Source organism: Perissodus microlepis, chromosome 14, assembly GCF_051167445.1.
Source record: "Perissodus microlepis isolate ML-2025 ecotype Zambia chromosome 14, ASM5116744v1, whole genome shotgun sequence".
Lineage (NCBI taxonomy): Eukaryota > Metazoa > Chordata > Actinopteri > Cichliformes > Cichlidae > Perissodus > Perissodus microlepis.
In genome coordinates, this window is record NC_140474.1 from 1599682 (window position 1) to 1620450 (window position 20769).

Here is a 20769-nt window from a genome sequence, read left to right on the forward strand (position 1 = left end):
GCAGAGTAACTGTCCATGGCTGAAACAGCTCTCGGAGAATCATCACACTGAAGCTATTAATGCTAATATCAGCCTGTATCGAGAACTACAGTCTAAAGTTAAATTAGGCAGTTAAACTTTTAATTGTTACAGCTCAGATTAAACACTGCATTTTTGGTTTCTTTCTACTAAAACTTTCTGATAAAATGTTGGTGGAAGAAGTTTTAGTTCCCTTTGCAAAGATGAACAAAGCTCAGTATAAAATAGATTAAATAAGGATTATTTTACATGTTAATTCGTTAAAAGCAGCCGCAGTAGAGTTGTTATTCCCGGATTTATTTGTAGTTTGATGACACATATCTGCAAATGACCACATGTTGATCCGATTTTGTCCTATAATAAGATTATGCGGTGTCATCGGCATAGTATTGTAACTGACCAGGGCTGCTCTGAGTATTTTTTGTACAAGTTTTGAAAACAGGAAGGCATATCTGCTAATTATTCCTTTATGTAATATTTTCACAACAATTATTCAGTCACTACGTGAAGCTGTCAGCCAATCCCATGAAAACGTTAATTTTACCAGCATTGCTTCTTCTGCTGTGATTTAATGACAGAACAGGAGTGGATGGACCTGGGTACTGATCCATTTTTCATTTAACAACAGAAGTTCACATTTAGGAAATGAAAAGAAAGAACCTTCTCCGATTGATCGTTTAGTTTCTCTGTTGTTTAAAGAACAGAATATTTCCATCGCCTTTACGATTACAACCGCCAAACTCACCGACACACTGCGTTCCATTGGCTCGCTCAAACCCAACTGGACAGCTGGCATCGCTCTGACCTAACAATGATCAATAACCAAATACACGCTGATCAATCACCAATTCTTGTGGAATAATTATCTGATCACATACTTATATTTAATGTTTGCTAGGAGAGAACACAAAACACAGTTCTGCACTGTTTCTAAGAAATATATTACAAATTAAATTATTTATAAGAAAAAGGTTGTAAGATGTGCCACCGTGCTGCCTATTAGGCAGCACGGTGGTTAGCACTGTTGCCGCACAGCAAGAAGGTCCTGAGTTCAGTTCCACCATCAGGCCGGGGTCTTTCTGTGTGGAGTTTGCATGTTCTCCCCGTGTTTGCGTGGGTTCCCTCCGGGTACTCTGGCTTCCTCCCACCGTCCAAAGACATGCAGTTTGTGGGGATAGGTTAATTGGATAATCCAAATTGTCACTAGGTGTGAATGTGCGAGTGAATGTGAGCGCAAATGGTTGTCTGTCCCTGTGTGTTGGCCCTGCGACAGACTGGCGACCTGTCCAGGGTGTACCCCGCCTCTCGCCCTATGACAGCTGGGATAGGCTCCCGCGACCCTGAAAAGGATAAGCGGAAGTGATGGATGGAGGTTGTAAGATGAACTCCCCAGAGTTTGTTACATTAAAGTCAAATAAAGTCAAACAGAAACACCAGGGGGCGCCATCACAAAGCCAAAGCTATAAAACAGCTTTTTAAAGATCTTCTGGTCAGTTTTAATGAACCATGACAAACATCAAAAACTGTACCAGTTATGTGTATGTGTGCGTGTGCGTGTGTGTGTGCGCTCTTTTCTGTTCTTTAAAAGGTGTATGTCATCATTCTTTACAGGCTGGTGTGAAGCTGGATGCCAGCAGTTGAGCTAACATGATTTCCTGAGTGTGTGTGTGTTTGTATGTGTGTGTGTGTGTGTGTGTGTGTGTGTGTGTTTGTATGTGTGTGTGTGTGTGTGTGTGTGTGTGTGTGTGTGTGTGTGTGTGTGTTTGTAAAGCCTACAGTCCCACAGTTGCATTCCTTTACTGTTAGTCAGCTCTAAAAGAACAAGGAAGCCCGATTACTTACTGTGTGTGTGTATGCATCTATGCTTGTGAGGACACACTGCTGGGTTCTCACTTTGAGGCAGACCTCGGGAGGCCTGTTAAATGGTTTGGACCTGATTCGATTTCAGTGTTGAAATCATGATGTTTGAGTTACGGAACCTCAGAAGACATGTATTAACTACGGTCCCCACAAAGACAGATGAACAAGTGAGTGTGTGTGTGATGAAGTCCAATAGTTACATAAGCAGCTACTGGTGAAATATTCCCCAAATATTAAAGTCATGAAGTAGCAGACCCTCACTCACAGAAAAAGTGTTAGTATAACTGTGCTAGTCCAGGTATCTTTGTGAGGACCTCTATAAATTCGAGCCTAAGTGAGGACATTAGTGAATAGTGAGGACTTCTTCTCTTGCAGAAAAAAGGAGAGCTTTCGAAATACCTCTTTTATGACACCTTTGCTTGCTGACCCTAAACCACAAAATCAAGCCGGTGTAATGCTGCAGCAGCATGTGACTTTACATAGCATGTGGCCGTCAGCTTTTCACATGAATATCGGTTTCAAACTCCACTGCTGGCCCCTCACTCTGCAACCTTTCTACCTTTTACAGAAAAAGGCGAGGAGGAATAACAGTGCATTGTTTTAATATTGATGGGTCATTTTCTTTTGATATAAAACACTGCAATGACCAGCAGCATGTAACAGATGTCATACTATAATATTCCTGCTTGGACCAGGGAATGTAACGGAAGAGTTAGTCAAACCTTCAACAGTGCATGTCTGGGTTTACTGTCCAGGGATAAAGTTAGAGCTGGACTATGGGAACTTCTTCCCATGTGTCTCAGTTTAATTACCAGAAGGTTTTTGGGCCTAATTTAATGTCTAAAGCAATAATAAAATGTCAGACATATAAAAGTCTTCAAAGTTTTCTGACTGATCGCAGTGAGGTCACTCAAGGTAGGTTATGGAAGCCTGAGTGGACCACACAGTGTGTTATGTTGTGTTATATGAGTATTGTGTGTATTTTTGTATACCTGCGTTCTCAGGACAGATGACACAGTCATCGATGCCCCAGGCCTTTCCGATCCCTCTGCAGCACATTTCCTTGCTCCGAAGGCCAGGAAGAGGAGAGCTGCACTAAAAACAAACACAGTCCACGATAAATCTGATGGACCGCAGCCATGCTAACATCTATCAGGCTGGACTTTCATCAAAACAAAACGCAACAATATGCATCGTGTAGCAACGAGATGATTTAAGGACTTCTTTGTCATTTTAAAGGATGTAGGACCATGTGTTTGCATTTTCTGCTTTTTGTAATCACATTAAAGTTGATCTATTCAGTATTTCCTTACTTCCTGTCATATATCTCCTAACACAGTGATAACTCGCCAAATGATGAGGTGTATATGTACAAGTAATCCCTGTGTGCCAAAAGCTCAGCTTTCAGATTGCTTTAAACACTCAGTTTCAGACTGTTTGTTCTACTCTTGGATCCCTATGATGTCATAGACAGCACTTATCCCTAACATGGGTTCAAGGTCATGCTGACTTTGCAATCCAGCAGTGACAGAAAAAAAACAGCCTATGTGGGGTAAAAAGTGCCAAAAAGGTTGTTTTTTGTTTGATGTGACAGAACACAGTAATTATCCGCCTGACAGTCGTAGAAATCTCCAAACATGGAACATTGAACAAAATCCATGTTAATGGGTAAAAACTAAGTTCTCCTTTGAAAACCTGCTGGTAAATCTTAGGTGGTATTTTGTGTTCATATTTTGCCACCCACCTGTCTGTCTTTAACCTCTCTGAAGCAGTACTTAAAGCCGGACTGCTGGGTGTAGACGCTGTCCCCTCTCACAGTCTGGGCCAGGACTCTGCTGCCAGCAGGAGCCGGAGCACCTGCTGACCCTGAGGAGGAGGAGGAGGAAGAGAGCGTCCGCAGGGTGGGAGTGAATCCAGACACCTGGAACAAGAAGATTCAACTTACCTACAAGCAAGTGAATGCAAAAGACTACAGGCATATTCAATGAAAGGGTTAAAAATAAATGAATAAATTACATTAAACTTGATCTGTGGTTAAAATTTTAAAACTCCTGCAAGAAATTAAGACGACTGTTTAGATGTGCGTCTGTCAGTCGAACCTCGGATACAGGAGGAACAATGTGGTTTCGTCCTGGTCGTGGAACTCTGGCCCAGCTTTTTATGAGCTCCCAAGGATACTGCACAGGAGTTTGCCCACCAGTCTATATGTTCTTTGTGGATTTGAAGAAGGCGTTCGACTCTGTGGGATCCCTGTGGGAGTTGCTTCGGGAGTATGGGGTGTCTAGCCCATTGCTATGGGCCATTCGATCCTTATACAACCTTTGCAAAAGCTTGGTCTGCATAGCCAGCAATAAGTCGGACTCGTTCGAAACCCTCAAAGCGCTTTACAATTCCACTATTCATTCACTCTCACATTCACACACTGGTGGAGGCAGCTACAGTTGTAGCCACAGCTGCCCTGGGGCAGACTGACAGAAGCGAGGCTGCCATATCGCGCCATCGGCCCCTCTGGCCATCACCAGTAGGCGGCAGGTGAAGTGTCTTGCCCAAGGACACAACGACCGAAACTGTCCGAGCCGGGGCTCGAACCGGCAACCTTCCGATTACAAGACGAACTGCCAACTCTTGAGCCACGATCGCCCTGTTTAAGTATCTCGATGTCTTGTTCACGAGTGATGCGAGAAGTGAGCGGGAGATCAACAGACGGATTGGTGCTCTGGCTGGTCACGAGCTGTGGGTAGTGACCGAAAGAACGGGATCACAGATACAAGCGGCGGAAATGGCTGGCCTCTCCCTCAGAGATAGGGTGAGAGGTTCTGCCATCCCAGAGGGGCTCAAAGTAGAGCTGCTGCTCCTCCACATCGAAAGGAGCCAGTTGAGGTGGTCGAGGCATCTGACAAGGATGCCTCCTGGGCGCCTCCTGGGCGAGGCATGTCCCACCCCTCCAGGGCAGACCAAGGACACGCTGGAGAGATTATATCTCTTGGCTGGCCTGAGAAGGCTTTGGTGTTCCCCCGGAGTAGCTGGAGGAGGTACTTAGGCTGCTTGCCAAACGACATGGCCCCAGATAAATGGAAGAAGGTCGATGGATTTAGATGTTTTTAAAGAACTTCCAAGAATTTTTTTTTAAATAACTAAAGAATTCTATATTTAAGAAAACAATTGTTTCAAATAAAATCCAAGATTTAAGTGACAAAAATAAATTATATATAGATGTAATATAATTATTATTAATTATTAAAAATGTAATAAAAGATCATTAAAAGATTTAAAAATTCCAATTGTAAAATTTAGAGATTATTAATAACATGTAAAATAATAAATCTAAGAACAAAACAAAAGAATATGTGGAAATATAAAAATATGTAAAAACAGATGACAGAAATGCAAAAACTGAATATTAATGTTTATGAAATATCTACAAAATAAAAAGCTTGTAAAACCTCGATGACTGTGAGAGAATATTATTTAAATGCCTGTGGCCAGTAATAAATAAAGATATTTACAAAACTATAAGAATGTAAAAATACAAAAAACGAAACAGCTGTTCTTTGTTTTATCAACAGCTTGAACAAAAAGTTTATCATCACATGATGACTGACAGTTTAATCGTCCAATCAGAGGAGCTGTTAATGTTCTTACCTTCACCTGGTGGACCTTCACGTTGGCCTCAGGGGGGTGCTGAACTCTGACCTTCACCATGGGCCCGCTGGGGGCTGCACGTGAGTGTGAACATTAAAGGATAACTGCAGTGAGGCACCATTCACAATAGCAACAAATTACCAATGGAAGCCCGAAGCTGCCAAAAATGTATCAAATAAATGACCAATGACAAACGAATAAAGATATTATTACATATAAACATAATAATGTCAGAACAAAACTGAGCAAACTATAACCGAAATAAATAAAAATCTGTAAAATATTGAGATATCAAGAAATATTTTTAAAAATTCTATATTTCAAAACTCCAAAGAGTTACACAAAAACGTCATAGCCACCCACACAGTTGGGGTTAAAGGTCACAGGTCGCTTACCTCCAGCAGTCATCGTCTCTGCGTCCCGTCCTAGCGGCAGCAGGAACTCAGACCGAACCAGCTCCTGATTGGATGCCATGGCAGAGAGGAGAACGGGCTTGACGATCTCATTGGTGGAGAAGGCTGCAGAGGAGTCTGTGGGTGTGACAGGGATCTGGCAGAACTTCCCGGTGAAGTTTGGCGGGCACAGGCAACGGTCCTTCTGCAGACAGACTCCGCCGTTCTTACAGAGCAGAGGACAGAGGACTGCGGGAGGCAAACAAACCTGCTTACTTATCTATTCAGTAAATAAAGACAATCACAGGTTCATGAATCCTGTAAGCCGTTTACAGAACAACAGCAGTAAAACCTGTCAAATTAGGAAGCGCTCACACACAGGCTAAGGATCGAAATAAAAAATAAAGTACCAAAAGCTTCAGTTCCTTTAATGTACAGCAGAGGCAGCAGTGAGTCACACCTCTACGCTGGGAGGATGCTTGTATTAATTGTATTAAAGCTTAAAGTTGAATAATTGAGGGCGTGGCCTCTTTGCCCAACAGGTGGATGGTGACACAGGTGGCTGTAGCTGCTAGCTGTCTGCTAGGCTTCACCTGAGCTGGACCTCTGGACTATGTTTGTGCTGTTGGAGCTTTTTGGAGCATCTTTAATGACATCATCTGACCAATAATATGAAATAATTCGTCATTTTCTACATCAGTCTTTGATTACTGAAGTAACCAGGAGACAGAAAAAGGTTCCAGAAGAAATCTGATCGTGTGTGAGTTTAATGAGCCTGCTGCTCTGTCTCCTGGGGTACCATCTGGACCAATCTGGGAACAACAGAAGAAGCATTTTAAGAAATGATTTGGTGATATGTGGGTCTGAACAAAGCTAACTGCTACGATGGGATAGCAGGCTCCACCCACTTCCTGCATGCTGTGTGAGCTCAGCCTCAGGACGCTGGTGTACAGTTACCCAGAGTTCAGCTGCTGCTAATTAACTGATACACAAAGGCCTTAGCACTGCAGCCATGACCTTTCTGGCTAGTCTAGTCCTGCTAGTCCTGTTCCCTCCCCACAAAAACACAAATGCCATCGCTCTGTGATCTGACAAAGTGATTGCTGAGGGTGATTCTGCACTTACAGCTGTAATTCAGGCACCCGACACGGTCATCTCTGTTTGATGAGTTCAGGTTTAAAAACAGACATCGGTAGATGAAGAATATTTCCCGTGACTTTGTTTCATGTGTTCAGTTTCTTTCTTTTTAACTGTAACCACTGAATGGTTATTTTCAACTCATTTGCAGTATTGGAAATTATGACTTCTTCAACATAACCTTTTATAACCCACAGGCAGTACCTTTTCAGCCCACCGGGGGGAGTCTAGCGCTAAAACATAGACGATATAAAAGATGAATGTTGTTACTGTGACGTCAAGTCCTGTTCTGAAGTTAAGCGTTTTCGCCATTTACAGTGTTTTGACGAGTGAGGGGAAGCTCTGACCTCTTTTCTGGCACTTAAAATGAGCAAAATTTCAAAAATGGACTTTCTGTTTTATTGCATATAACCTGCGATGACTGAGCTCATAAACCCATCAGGAAAATGTTTACAGAGCTCGGGGCTGGGGCTGTTTTTCCATAGGCTTGCAGAGGAACTCTTGAATCGGATCAAACTCGTGTTTGAACTTCAGTAAAAAGATGAACGACTTCCACTGCTGACGCTCCGTGTGTGTCCGTGTCCACGCCCTCACAGTGTGCGTGTAGTCCTGTTTGTTGATGTTACTCTATCACTCACTCACTCACACACACACACACACACACACACACACACACACACACACACACACTGCACTGCTGCGTGTGTGTTGCTGTAAACACAGTTATCATGCTGGACATCAAACCACAGATGGACCACATCAACACAAACACACTCGGAGAGTTTGGACAACGTTCCTGGGGCAAAGCTGAGAAAAGACAGAGCGAGTGTGGGGGATTACACTGATGAAATACTGTAAACACTGAAAAACTGATAGAGAGAATAAACAGAGACAAACATGAAAAATCTATGAGATGAACTTTGATTTTGCCCGTCCCCATTGGCCAGTGTCTGGAAGCCTGCCGAGAGGCAGCACCTGGAGGCTTTGAGCTGTAGCTGTACTTCATCCTGTGTCTGTGTTAAAGTTTAAAAAATGTAGGGTGCCAAGTATTCACAGCTTCGGGCTCACATTTCATATCTTTAACAAATGATCTGAAAGTCTGGTCAGGTTTAATCTGAAAATCTGAACGTCACAAAACATCATCAAACACACTCCAACCCAAAGCCACAAAAGAACAAAGACTAACACTGATTTAGTTTAGCTCACACACAGCACTGCAGCTCACTAATGACTCAGTCACACTAAGATAAACATGAGACAGTCACCTCCTGAAGACTAGTTGGATGATCTGATATCGTCGTGTTGGTGTTGTTCCCAGATCATCATGAAAATGTTGTTCCAGGATCAACATTGCAAGTGACCAATCACATTGTTGTGACGTTATTCTTTTGCGCGCCAAGCCATTCGTGCATTTATGAAATTCCAATGTTGCAAGGACAATATCAGTTCTGCTTAGCGTTTACCGTTTATTAAAGGGTTAGGGTCAGGGTCCGTTGATCGGCGGACAGAAGGGTTTCTCGCAGCTTAAGTACAGTTTTTTGTTTTACGGCGGTTTTTCCCGAAGTCGCAAAAGTATGACGTCACAACATTCTGATTGGTCACTTGCAATGTTGATCCTGGAACAACATTTAGTATGATGATCTGGGAACAACACCAACACGACGATATCAGATCGTGCAGTGAAAGTTGGTGCGTGCCCAGTCATTGCATGGAATATTTTCAAATCAAATCACTTTTACTGTCACATCACATGTTTTGGTACACTGCTCAAGCACATGTGAGTGTAAGCTTTACAAACAACAGAGGTGTGCAAAACACAAGAAACATAAGAAACAACAAAATATAAGAGCAGGAATGTGGGAATTTTAAGGATAAATATATGTACAAATATAAGAATTCACTCAGCAACCATTTGGAAGTAGTTGAATTGACCAACCTGGACTGACTGAGACAGACAGACTGACTCCATCTTAGTCCCTTTTTATCAGCGTGTCGATGACCCAAAGTCATTAAGTGATGACGTATGAATCCTGCTTCCGGGTCCAAACTACTCTGCGTTTATTAAGGCTGTTGTTTTTTTCACGTTTTAATGCTTTGTATCTTGTTCTATTGAATCTGAACAAGCCCCTAAAAACAGTCAGTGATCACTGTCAGCCTCTCTGTTCATTTTAAAGCTCAGTTTTTAAACCTTACGATGTAACTACAGCCCATGCAGCAGTATATTAATGACTAACCTCGTATTGTGGATGGATTATCTCAGTTGTTCTCCTGACTGAAGTTTGGTCCGTTTACAGCATCCTGCCATGCGATTGCATTTGTCTCTAACCATCAGGAACCCTCACGTTAACTTTTATCGAGTGGAAAAAAGTTAACGTTCATCCTCCAGCTTCAGTGAGTTTATGCTATGCTAACATAGCTGTGTAGCTAGCAATCACGTAGCACATCATTAGATACCTGCTAGCCCAACTTCAGTAACCCTACAAATGTCACTGTCTTCATTTATGTTGGAAGTGATAGCAGAGCTGTACGTTTGAATTCAGAAATCTCTCAGTCAGAACATGCTATATCATGTTTAGGTAGAAGCTAGCGAGCTAACTTCCTGCTAACTTCTAACTCTGTTAAACTTCATAAATTCTGTTTTCATGGATGCCTGGATGTTAAACTTTATTGTTACACCTGGTAAAGCAGCAACGCTGATGCAGACCTGGTCAAAGCACCAATTTGAAAGGCAACAAGATCACAAGTTCACCACACGTGGTTGCAGTAACTGTGGTTGTGCTGTTGCCTACAAACACTATTTAGCACCCCTGTGTGAGTGTAACATTCACGGTCACTGATGTCTTTACAGGTTTTAAGGAGGTTACCCACAGAACCTTTACATCTAATGCAAAGCGCATATCTCTGTGTTTTTCAGTTATGGAAACTCGGTACATCTGCCCTCAGATAGGACTTCAAAACCAGGAGCTTTCTAAAAGTGTTGCACTTATGATGTAAATGTGAAAAAAGAAGGAAGAAAACAACAATAGCATGTGTGGTTTCCTGCCACACCGCAGTGACCGTCACCGTCACCTCCAGCACCTCCCACAGCTCACGCTCAGCTTGTTTTTTCCTGACCCGCAATCCGAATTTATCACTGAACAACAGATACGACTGTGAGACGCAGCAAACCGCACATGCACAAACTCTCCCTGACAGTTCAGCAGCTAATTAATTTAGTCAGCTCCTGCTAGCCTGGTGGATTTACTTGAAGAAGTGTGATTAAAAGTAGCTGAAGAATCTGCCAGCCCCCACCCGTGGATGTGCAGACAGCCGTCATCGGGTTATTGGGATACGGAGGAAAAACTTCAAAACGTTAAGAGTCTCAGGAAGATTTTCTCCTCTTTATGGAGGCTTTTGTTGCTTTCTGTTTTGGTTACCCAGTTACAGTCCAGTTCCTGTAATAGACTTAAATTACCCGAACCCCACAAGGAATACATTATCCCCCACCTCGCTCTGTAATGTTAATCCTGTCCAAATGGAATCGACATCCATGCTAGCAGCTCTGAGAAGTTGCTCTGAAATGTTAATATTTAGTTTATTTAGTAGAATTTCTATTGCTTTGGTTTGTATGTTTTGACAGATAACATCTCCCATGATTTCCTTTACATTCGTGTGCTTCTCTGTTTTGATTGTTAGTCTGTATGTAAAGTGAGAGAGGCTGATGGGGGGAACAGCTGTTTGGACAGGGGGATTAACCTCTGACCCTATGATGTCACCACCTCCTCCCTTGTGTTTGTGTGTGTTTGTGTGTGTTGCTGTCCAGTCTTACCTCACTGCTTGTTTAAACATTCACACATCACCAGCAAAATATCCTGGGCACATGTGTGTGTGTGTGTGTGTGTGCGTGTGTGTGTGTGTGTGTTCCTGTCTAGCTATCTTTGTGAGGACCGAAATCTGCATTCTACTATACTTGTGAGAACAAACAGTCACTTGTGAGGACACACTCACCGGTCCTCACAAGTTTGAAAATGTGGTTTAGTGTCAGGGTTACAATTAGGTTATGGTTAGGGTTAGGGGCTAGGGAAACCATTATGTCAATGAAGGCCTTCACTAAGATAGCTGAACGGGGCTGTGTGTGTGTGTGTGTGTTACTGATGTTGTGAGGACAAAGAGCTGTAGTCCACATACTGAGGACTTGACATCCTTATGACGACAAAAAGCAAAGCCCCCCCGTGACATAAGCGTTATATTGCTTGATTAAAACTTGGCTGAAAGTCACCATCAGGTTGGCTCTCCAACAAACTAAGTTACTATGATGTCCTCTGAAACACAGGGACGTGCAATGGGGCTATTTTTATGATCAATGAAAGCCATATGTCAGTGGTCACTCTTCTCCCTCTGCCCCTCTGATTCCTCTCCTTCTCTCCAGATGTAGCACTTGTTGCACAAATATCCAGAAAACCAGCAAACAGCCATCGGTATTCATCAACATGAAAATACGATGGCGCAAACTCTTCAAACCATCAATGAGGGTAAAATGAAAAAATGTGGAAAACCCTTTTCTAAACCAAGGCCTTTAAAGGCCTTTAAAGCATGAAACAGAGGTAGGCACAACTACACATCTGCAGGTGTACACCCCCCACCACCTCCTGCTCTGCAGAGGAGGATTTATGGTTTACTGACCTACAAATAGTCACAGACAGCTATCACTGTTAACCTTTACTGCAAGCAGACTGCCACTTCCTGAGTTTAGTGTTTGAGGCAGTAGCTCTTTCTAAGAAATTTAGGTATGGTGCTGAAAGTTTCCAGGGAAACACCTGGAAAGAAACCATGCTTGGTTAAAAAAAAATAATAATAATAAAATCAAGAGCAAACACTTTCCACCCCTCAAGACAGCGTGGAGAGAATACAGGAATAAACAATAATGCTGAACTTTAAACGCTTTTTCTAGACTGGTGAGATGAAAACTGGTGATGTTAGCCATGTAGCAACAGCTTATTACGTGAGCGAACTGATACAATTTACTGCAAACAGACTCCTGGTCTCTTTTTCTAGTTTTGTAGTTCAGAAAATATGGATGACTACAATCAAAGCATTGTCATTTTCTAATTTTGAGTCAGTCGCGCTCTGCAGGAATCTTGAGTATCTCATACAAAGGGCACCTGACTCTTGGGATCTGATAATCAGCTAATCGCGCTTCTCTTACACAGACACCAGTCCAGCGTTCACGACCTTTGCCTTAATAGCAGAGCATCTGCCCAAAGAGCTCATTGCATAAACAGGCTAATGTCAAACTAGAAAACATCCAAGTATGAACTTAATTACCGTTTGGTATTCAAATGGAGAGCAGCCATCACCAGCATCATGCTCAGTTTCACCGAAAAGAACAAAACAGGAAACATCGGGGTAACTTTGCACTGCTGGAGATAGTGAAGTCAATAAATGATGGTGCTGAACTTCTAATAATGTTTACACTGATAAAATGAAAGCTGATAATGCTTTTGCATCAGCAGCCTGAAGAGGGAGCCAATGAGCCATTTGTTAAGACTGAAAACAATCAATTTATGGCATTAGCTCAATCAAAGCTTCAAAACTAACTGCCAAACAGTTAAATTAATACTGTAAATACTGCATTTTCTCTTTGTGTAATACCGGCTCAGATGAGGCCTTAAGCTTGTTGGTAAAATGCTGCCCCCTGCTGGGGAAAGTTTTAAAAAGTGCTCAATTTAAATTCGCAGATTATCTGGTAACATGTAGCTTCCACTCCTGAGGGGTTTTAAAGGTCTGACTATGGAAAAGAATATTGAAATGTTTAATTTTCGATTCGTTTTGACCCTTTTCAGATCGTTCTGCTGTGAAATTTGGGATGAATTAAGATAAGCACTCAGCTTGGTGAGTTTGACTTCCAGTTCAAAGCCTTTTTTGTGGGGCTTTTCTGATCGAAGCAGATTAAATATGAATCATGGTAATTGAGATACAATTACAGTTGGAAATAATGTAACGAGTGATTGGTGATTAGATAAACTGCTGGCTTGTGTTTCGACCCACTAATTAAGTTTAAATTAAACAGTGCTGGACGCTCTGTGCTTTCTGCGAGAGTCCTGAGCTGTTTGACAGCTCCGACTCGCTGCCAGCAGGAACGATTAACACTCACTGACCAGGGATCAGATCAGACTATACAACTATTCACTGGCTGGGCTTCAGCCTCCCAACTCTGCCAACCATCAAAGAGCTGCAGGTCACATGACTCAGCTGGAGCAGCTTCACACGTGAAGCCTCATTGAGAGCGTGAAGATCAAATGTTCAGCGCAGGAGTTATTATCTCTGACGGGCTGGAATTTTCTCGAGCTCATTCGCTATAAATTTTGGTGTAAATCTCAGGTTTGAGCCTCTCATGTTACCTCAGATTCAAGTCCAAGAGTCCAATATCTGACTTTAGCAAAGTAAATCTAGGCAGAGATCATCTGACAACACTTACAGTAATTCATAAAGAATGTCCAGATTCCTCAAACAAAGAAGAAGAAGAAAAAACCCCAGCAGCATTAAGATAATAAAACACTCCTCGCTATTTATGGGCAACAAAACACAAAAACGGATGATACTGCCAGCAGTGGTGGACTCGGCTGGGACAGAAGAATTAAGCAGACCCATTAACAAAAGCTGCAGTTCCTTTAACATCCACAAGAGGCTGGTGTCAGCAGTGAGTCAGTCCCCATAGACTCCCATTCAAAACTTTACAGCAAAACTAAACATGTTTACAGCCTGATGCACAATCTGTTAGGTGTGTAGATAATTTTGCCTTCATCACAACTGTACACAAAAAAATGTTTTTATAGCTCACCTGTTTAAACTGTATTAAGGCTTAAAATTTGTATTATTGGGGGCTCTTTGACTGACATGTGGCTGAGGCTGTTAGCGGTCTGCTCGGCTTCACCTCAGCTAACTGGAGTCCCTGAACTGGACCTTTGGACGTGTTTGTGCTGTCAGGGCCTTTGTTAATACTGTTATGTGACCAATAACATGGCTGTTGTGAGGTTTATGGTACAAAGCTAATGTAACCTTTGGTGATTCACATGTAACGTGAAACAGGTCAAAAACAACCCGCAGTAAAACTGCTGGTTCGTGTTTGTTCGGTGAGTGCTTGTTTTTTAGCTACAGAGGATTCTGCAGGACATTTGGACGCTGCCCATTTTAAATAAGAACATATTAATGACTCAAATGCGTTTTCATGACGTTTTCAGGGACATGAACGGGAAATTCTGCGTCTCAATTATTTTCATAAATAAAGGTTGCGTGGTCTCACAGCACCATCTTGTGGTCTGAACTGGGATTACATCAAGACCAGCTGGCCCTAGCTCGACTTCAGCTGATATCTCTTCAACACAATACACGGATGTCGTGGACATAAAAGTTTGCTCACATCCTGCTGATCACTTCACATCACTTCATACTGGAAGCTTTACACCAACTTCCAGCAGGAATTTAAATTTGAAGCAGATTTAAGACAAGCTGCACAAACCTGCACGTGTGCATTATTTACTGCACGCAAACATGGCAGTGAACCCGACACTGTCCCTCTCTGTGACAGAGTTATTTATTCACATGCAGGTCTTTAAAGTTAAAGCTTCAACTCACAGACTCTGAAGCCTGGTCCGTGAGAGCCGTCTCTCCTTCCTCCTCCTTCGCCGCCGCTGTACAGTGTCGTCACGTTGCCTCTCTCGCAGTAGTTGACACATCGGTCCTGGCTACAGCGCACCTTGCAGATGGTCGGCGTGAACATCACCTGGATCGTCTCTACTCCTCCCCCTCCTCTCACTCCTCCTCCTGCTGTCTGTCCATCGGCTGGCAGAAGAGAGGTGAAGAAGAAGATGAAGGAGCAGGACAGTGACAGGAAACAGCAGAGTCGCCACATGTCGAGTGTTTGGAGTCAAAGTTTGCGAGCGTGATGCATCGCCAAAAAACTCCCAAACCTCGGCGCTCTGGCTCTGCCCCGCTTTCTCTCTTTCTTGCTCTGTGGTGGAGTGCGAACGAGCGTCGCAGGAAAAAAGGAGGGAAGGAAGGAAGAAGAAAACACATTTCCCCCCTCCCCTCTCCCAGTTCGGTTTTTCCCTAAACACTCCTGAGTGAGAGCGAGCGAGCAGGAGAGAGAGAGGGGAGAGAGATAATTGAAAGCAGTGTGCAGGACTGGGCTCCAATCCAAACAAAATGTTTAGCGGGGATCTGGTCCATCAGTCCACACTGAGAGAGCAAGCATTACTGTATCAATCTCTCTCCCCTCTTCACTCCTCCTCTTCTTACTTTATTGGCCTTTTCTTCGGTACGAACAGAGGCCCTTTATCTCTGCACACAGTTTCATAACCCACTGCAGAACACTGGAGGACGTCACGGTGGTGATGCAACCCCGGTTTTGGGTTTCTGGGGGTCATATTCACCAAAAGTCTTAAAGTGGCTCCACGGTGCAGAGTTTGAGGGAAAGCCTCAACTTTAAACCGACAGAATCCGATCATTTCCTCCACCTGTGAACGCAACACTGACCAACACTGACCTTTGACGCTGATACCATGCCAAAGTGACCCAGCATTCAGTGTGTTTTTGCTCTGTGTTTTGTCTCCATCAGACTCCAATGGAGGCCCAACACATCCATACACAGTGTAAAAGATGGATGTCACATGACGAGCGTTTTTGCCGTCACCATTTTGGTGTTTTGAAACCAGATGTGTCAAACGAGGATCGGAGCTTCCATTGAAACTGCACCCCTGGTGTCACAATCCTCCCTACTTTATGATTATTTGCTGACTTTTGCTGGAGTCAGCAAATTATTTTGCTTTCCTCTTTTCTATTGCTGGAGGTTTCTTCCTGTTTAAAAGGAGTTTTTCCTCGATCAAGGTCTTTGTACTATCGTAGGGTCTTTGCCTTACAATAAAAAACGCCTTGAGACAACTGTTGTTGTGATTTGGCGCTGTATAAATATAAGTATTAAAGTGCACACTAAGCAGTGCGACTGGTTGGTTATACTGGGAAACCAGTGGAAACAGTCGGTTTTATTTCAGCTGTGTTAAACTGTCTGAGAGAAACCAAAGAACAAATCAAACATGCAAACTTCATATGAGGGTGAGCTGTTCCACACAACAAAGAAACTGCTTTGGACGAATAAGGGATCAAGTTGATCCTAAGGATCTATTTTTCTACCCTCCCTCTCTCTTTCTCTCTGAGCACTGAGGTCTGAGGGATATTTTCTGGAGATCTGATTGGTCAGTGGATCACGATTTCATGCCTGCTGATCTCTGATCAGCTTTAGAGCAGCTTCGCTCTGCAGGGTAAAACCCAAAGGCCTCTCAGCCAATGAGAGCTGAGACAGACTCCATCTGCTCTGAAACTATGAGCAGACGGTTATAAATAAAATCTTAGTATTTAATTACATATAATAATTATATATTGTTTGACGTGCACAGAGCTCACAGGAAGCTTCATCGCTCTCTTTTTTAATCAGTGACTTATTTCCATGATACACTGGAACATCGCTCACCTTATCTTAATGACCTTGTAGTACCATATCACTCCATCAGAGCACTTCGCTCTCACACTGCAGACTTACTTGTGTTTCGTAGAGTATTTAAAAGTACAGGGTGGGCCATTTATATGGTTACACCGCAACAACATGGGAATGGTTGGTGATATTAAAGTCCTGTTTGTGGCACATTAGTATATGTGAGGGGGCAAACTCCTCAAGATGGGTGGTGACCATGGTGGCCATTTAGAAGTCGGCCATCTTGGATACAACTTTTGTTGTAAATGTAACTTTATTCTTTCATGAGTTATTTACAAGTTTCTGAACACTTATAAAATGTGTTCAATTTGCCAAAATGTGGACGCAAGAAAACTGTCACCAATGAAGAAACATCAGTGGCTGTCCTAGCTTCATTCAGCAAGAGCCCACAGCGTAGCACTCGCCGCATGTCACTGGAGAGTGGCATTAGTCGAACATCCCTTCGGCGGATATTAGCTACTCACAAATGGCATCCTTACAAACTCCAGCTACTGCAGCATCTCAACGAGGATGACCCAGATCAGCGCACAGAATTTGCAGAATGGGCGAAACAAAAATTGGAACAGGACCCTCAGTTCACGCAGAAGATTTTGTTCAGTGATGAGGCAAACTTTTATGTGAATGGTGAAGTTAACAAACAAAACCACCGCTATTGGTCTGACACTAACCCACCAAGACTGTTGGAACAACAAAAGTGATGTTTTGGTGTGGTATATGGGGCACAACGATAGTGGGTCCATTCTTCATCAATGGAAACCTCAAGGCCACTGGATATTTGAAATTGCTACATGATGATGTGTTTCCCTCTTTACGCACTGAAGCTGGCACGTTCCCTGAGTTTTTCCAGCAAGATGGTGCACCAGCACATTATGGGTGCCAGGTCCGAGCATTCCTAGATGAACAGTTTCCTGGAAAGTGGATTGGTTGTTGTGGGCCAGTTGAATGGCCCCCAAGGTCTCCCGATCTGACCCCCTTAGACTTTTATCTTTGGGGTCATCTGAAGGCAATTGTCTATGGTGTGAAGATACGAGATGTGCAGCACCTGAAACTACGGATACTGGATGCCTGTGCTGGCATTTCTCCTGCGGTGTTGCTATCAGTGTGTGAAGAGTGGGAGAAGAGGGTTGCATTGACAATCCAACACAATGGGCAGCACATTGAACACATTTTATAAGTGGTCAGAAACTTGTAAATAACTCATGAGAGAATAAAGTTACGTTGAAACCAAGCATACCATTGTTGTTCTTGTGACATTACCAATAAGTTTGATGTGTCACATGGCCCTCTTCCTATTGAAAAAACAAAAGTTGTATCCAAGATGGCCGACTTCTAAATGGCCACCATGGTCACCACCCATCTTGAGGAGTTTGCCCCCTCACATATACTCATGTGCCACAAACAGGACTTTAATATCACCAACCATTCCCATGTTATGATGGTGTATCCATATAAATGGCCCACCCTGTAGAATGGGAGGCAGAGCCTTTTCATCAGATCAGCGATACACGGCTGCTCATAGGCTCATCTGATTGTTGGGTCTTTGCCTCACAGTATAAAGCACTTTGAGGTGAATATTATTGAGGTTCTGTGCTGTATAAATAAAACTGAACCACTGTTGGACTTCACAGGGTGACACTGCCCCGTGTCACTGAACCAGTAACGGGGGCCCCAGCAGAGGTGAGGCTGTGGCTCTGGCTGGAATAGAGGCTGGTTGTTCCTGTGGGTGTTTTCCTATGAGCTCATGTCCTGACTGACAGACGGAGAGCTGCTGTAAGGCAGAAACAAAACAAGCAATATTATTATTGTTATTACAGCACCACCAGTTTCTTAAGGCTCCGGTCTCACCGCAGGAGTCAGCTTTCACAAATGCTCATAATGATCTGCTCTGTCACAGTTTAAGGAAACGGGAGCTGACGGCCGGCGTTTGATGCCAGCGGGAGCTGCAGGTTTTATTCCTTTTAAAAAGTGAACAACAAAGGTGTGCAAAGGAGGATTTTGCAGTTCACCAACAGGTGCCAGCTAATATTTTTGTTAATGGTACATAACAAAACTCATAAACTCAGTTTTTTTGGGCCTGGGTTTGTTTTTATGTTGTCAACTGTTTTTTTAACTGATAATCTGACAACGATGGACAAACACACAAAAATTATGGATGCATGTGTTCCAGTCATCCTTAATAAAAGGACTCAGGTCAAGCCAAACTGGAAACATCTCAGAACCAGCTTCCACCAGAGCTATGAGAAAGCCTCCATCTGCAGCTTTCAGCCGTTCCTGCATGAACCGGGTTCTCCCCAAAGCAGAACAAAGACAGGAACTGTTTACAGGTCTAATCACGACGATCAGGCCCGGACTCTGACACCGCATTAACGCTGTCCTTATCTGAAGCGCACAATGAAAACATGGCTTTCAGCTCCATTAACACATGGTGGGTGGAAACAAACAGCGCATTCCTGCAGCGCATGGCTGATAGACGCGCGCCTTTTATCCATCAGCACCAACATATCGGCTCCGCTCAGGTTATTAGAGAAAATAATGATCCACACGTAGTGGTATGTGAGGCGAATACACGGTTACTCTTACTGTGCCCAAACATGATCGGGCACGTTAAGAGCGCTGTGATATCTGTAACACCACACCAGAATTTTCACTTTTTTATTTATTTATTTTTTGGTATTTTAGCCTTTATTGGATAGAGAGAGGCAGGAAAACAGGGAAAGAGAGAGAGGAAGACATGCAGCAAAGGGTCGGACTGAAACCCAGGCCACTACATGCAGCACATAGTTGCCCGCTCACCCACTGAGCTAATCTGGCACCCTTTTTATATGAAATTATATGAAAAAGCCTATATGGCAACCTTAGAGTGCAAAGGGTGCATCATAAAGAGTTGTTTGTATTTTACTTTAATGTATTTCAGAGTCAACCTCCACCTTTGGTTATTGTCTCATCAGCATCAGGTCGAGTATTGGACACAATTTTGTCTTTTGTGCTATTTTATCAAACTTTGGCCCGTTCTTGATTTCTTCGTTTTTTTTCTTATTTCTCACACTTAAAGGTACAGTGTGTAAAATCTCACCACTCAGCAGATTGCAGTTATGTTTTCTTGCACTCCCACTGTAGCATAATCCTAGCTACAATGGCTGCTGTAGGACAAAAAGCTCCCATTCATCTGTACTGAGTGTAGGCTGTCAGTCCGCTGCTTACCTCAGCTGTTAGTATGTGTCCACGTCTACGTACTCTGGATATGAGTCGATTTGAGCCGGTGACGCTCACGTCTGTCTGATGACAGTGTCACTAAAGCTAGTTGTTGAGTATACCCTGAACTTTTCTGTCTTTTCTGTATTAATTATACATGTAATTAACAAACTATTTAATATTTTTTTATCAAGTTGGTTCCATTAATTGTTGAAACATTTAATTATTTATTAATGTATTTAATCAATTTATTTTTGCACTCATGGCCCTCAGTGTTTATTTTTGCTGCTGTTAGCTGTCATTAGCTTTGTCTAATATTAAAACTGTTTGACAATATGAAACATGTAAGTGTAAAAAAAAACATTCAAATAACTGACATCGCTGACCTGTCAGGGTGTTGAAATGGACGCTGTACTGCCCCTTCTGGGTGTGGAACGTCTTCACACTTGTTTTCAGCGAGGAGGATGAGGAAGCATTAAAAGGGGAGGTTGCACTGTGAACTTTATTCCTCTCCCTCTCAATGTGCTTCATCAGCAGGGCGGCCATCTTGTCACCTCTTCCTCCGTGTGACAGAGTCTTTCTCAGCAGCACTGCCTGGACCTCTCTCAGGCTATTACATACATTATATAACAGCAAACACATAATATGTAGTCAATAAACACAAAAAATACATAAACAAAAAAATTACTTTAAATATACACAAAAACTATCATGCACAATGCAAGAATATATGATTACAATTTTACCATCAGACTAAATAACACTAACAGCTGAAGAGTAATAACACTAACAGCTGAAGAGTAATAGCACTAAAAGCTGAACAGTAATAGCACTAAAAGCTGAACAGTAATAGCACTAACATCTGAAAAAGAATAACTAATAACACTAACAGCTGAACAGTAATAACACGTAACAGCTGAAAAAGAATAACACTTACAGCTGAACAGGAATAACACTAACAGCTGAACAGTAGCACTAACAGCTGAACACTAACAGCTGAAC

At 42.8% G+C, this 20769-nt stretch overlaps 1 protein-coding gene across 5 annotated transcripts in view; it reads right to left on the reverse strand.

Annotated features, from left to right (window-relative positions):
• ltbp4 (latent transforming growth factor beta binding protein 4) overlaps positions 1-20769 on the reverse strand; it is a 54801-nt gene that overhangs the window by 20698 nt on the left and 13334 nt on the right. For 4 of the 5 annotated variants that reach the window (XM_084951833.1, XM_084951830.1, XM_084951831.1 and 1 more), the window contains exons 4-10: positions 20154-20377; positions 14664-14870; positions 5916-6161; positions 5521-5594; positions 3623-3799; positions 2871-2973; positions 764-823 (exon numbers count right to left, since the gene is read on the reverse strand). In XM_084951833.1, the coding sequence (XP_084807959.1) occupies positions 764-823; positions 2871-2973; positions 3623-3799; positions 5521-5594; positions 5916-6161; positions 14664-14870; positions 20154-20377 (1091 nt within the window). The remainder of the gene's footprint in view (positions 1-763; positions 824-2870; positions 2974-3622; positions 3800-5520; positions 5595-5915; positions 6162-14663; positions 14871-20153; positions 20378-20769) is intronic. The other variant, XM_084951834.1, reaches the window with a different exon arrangement.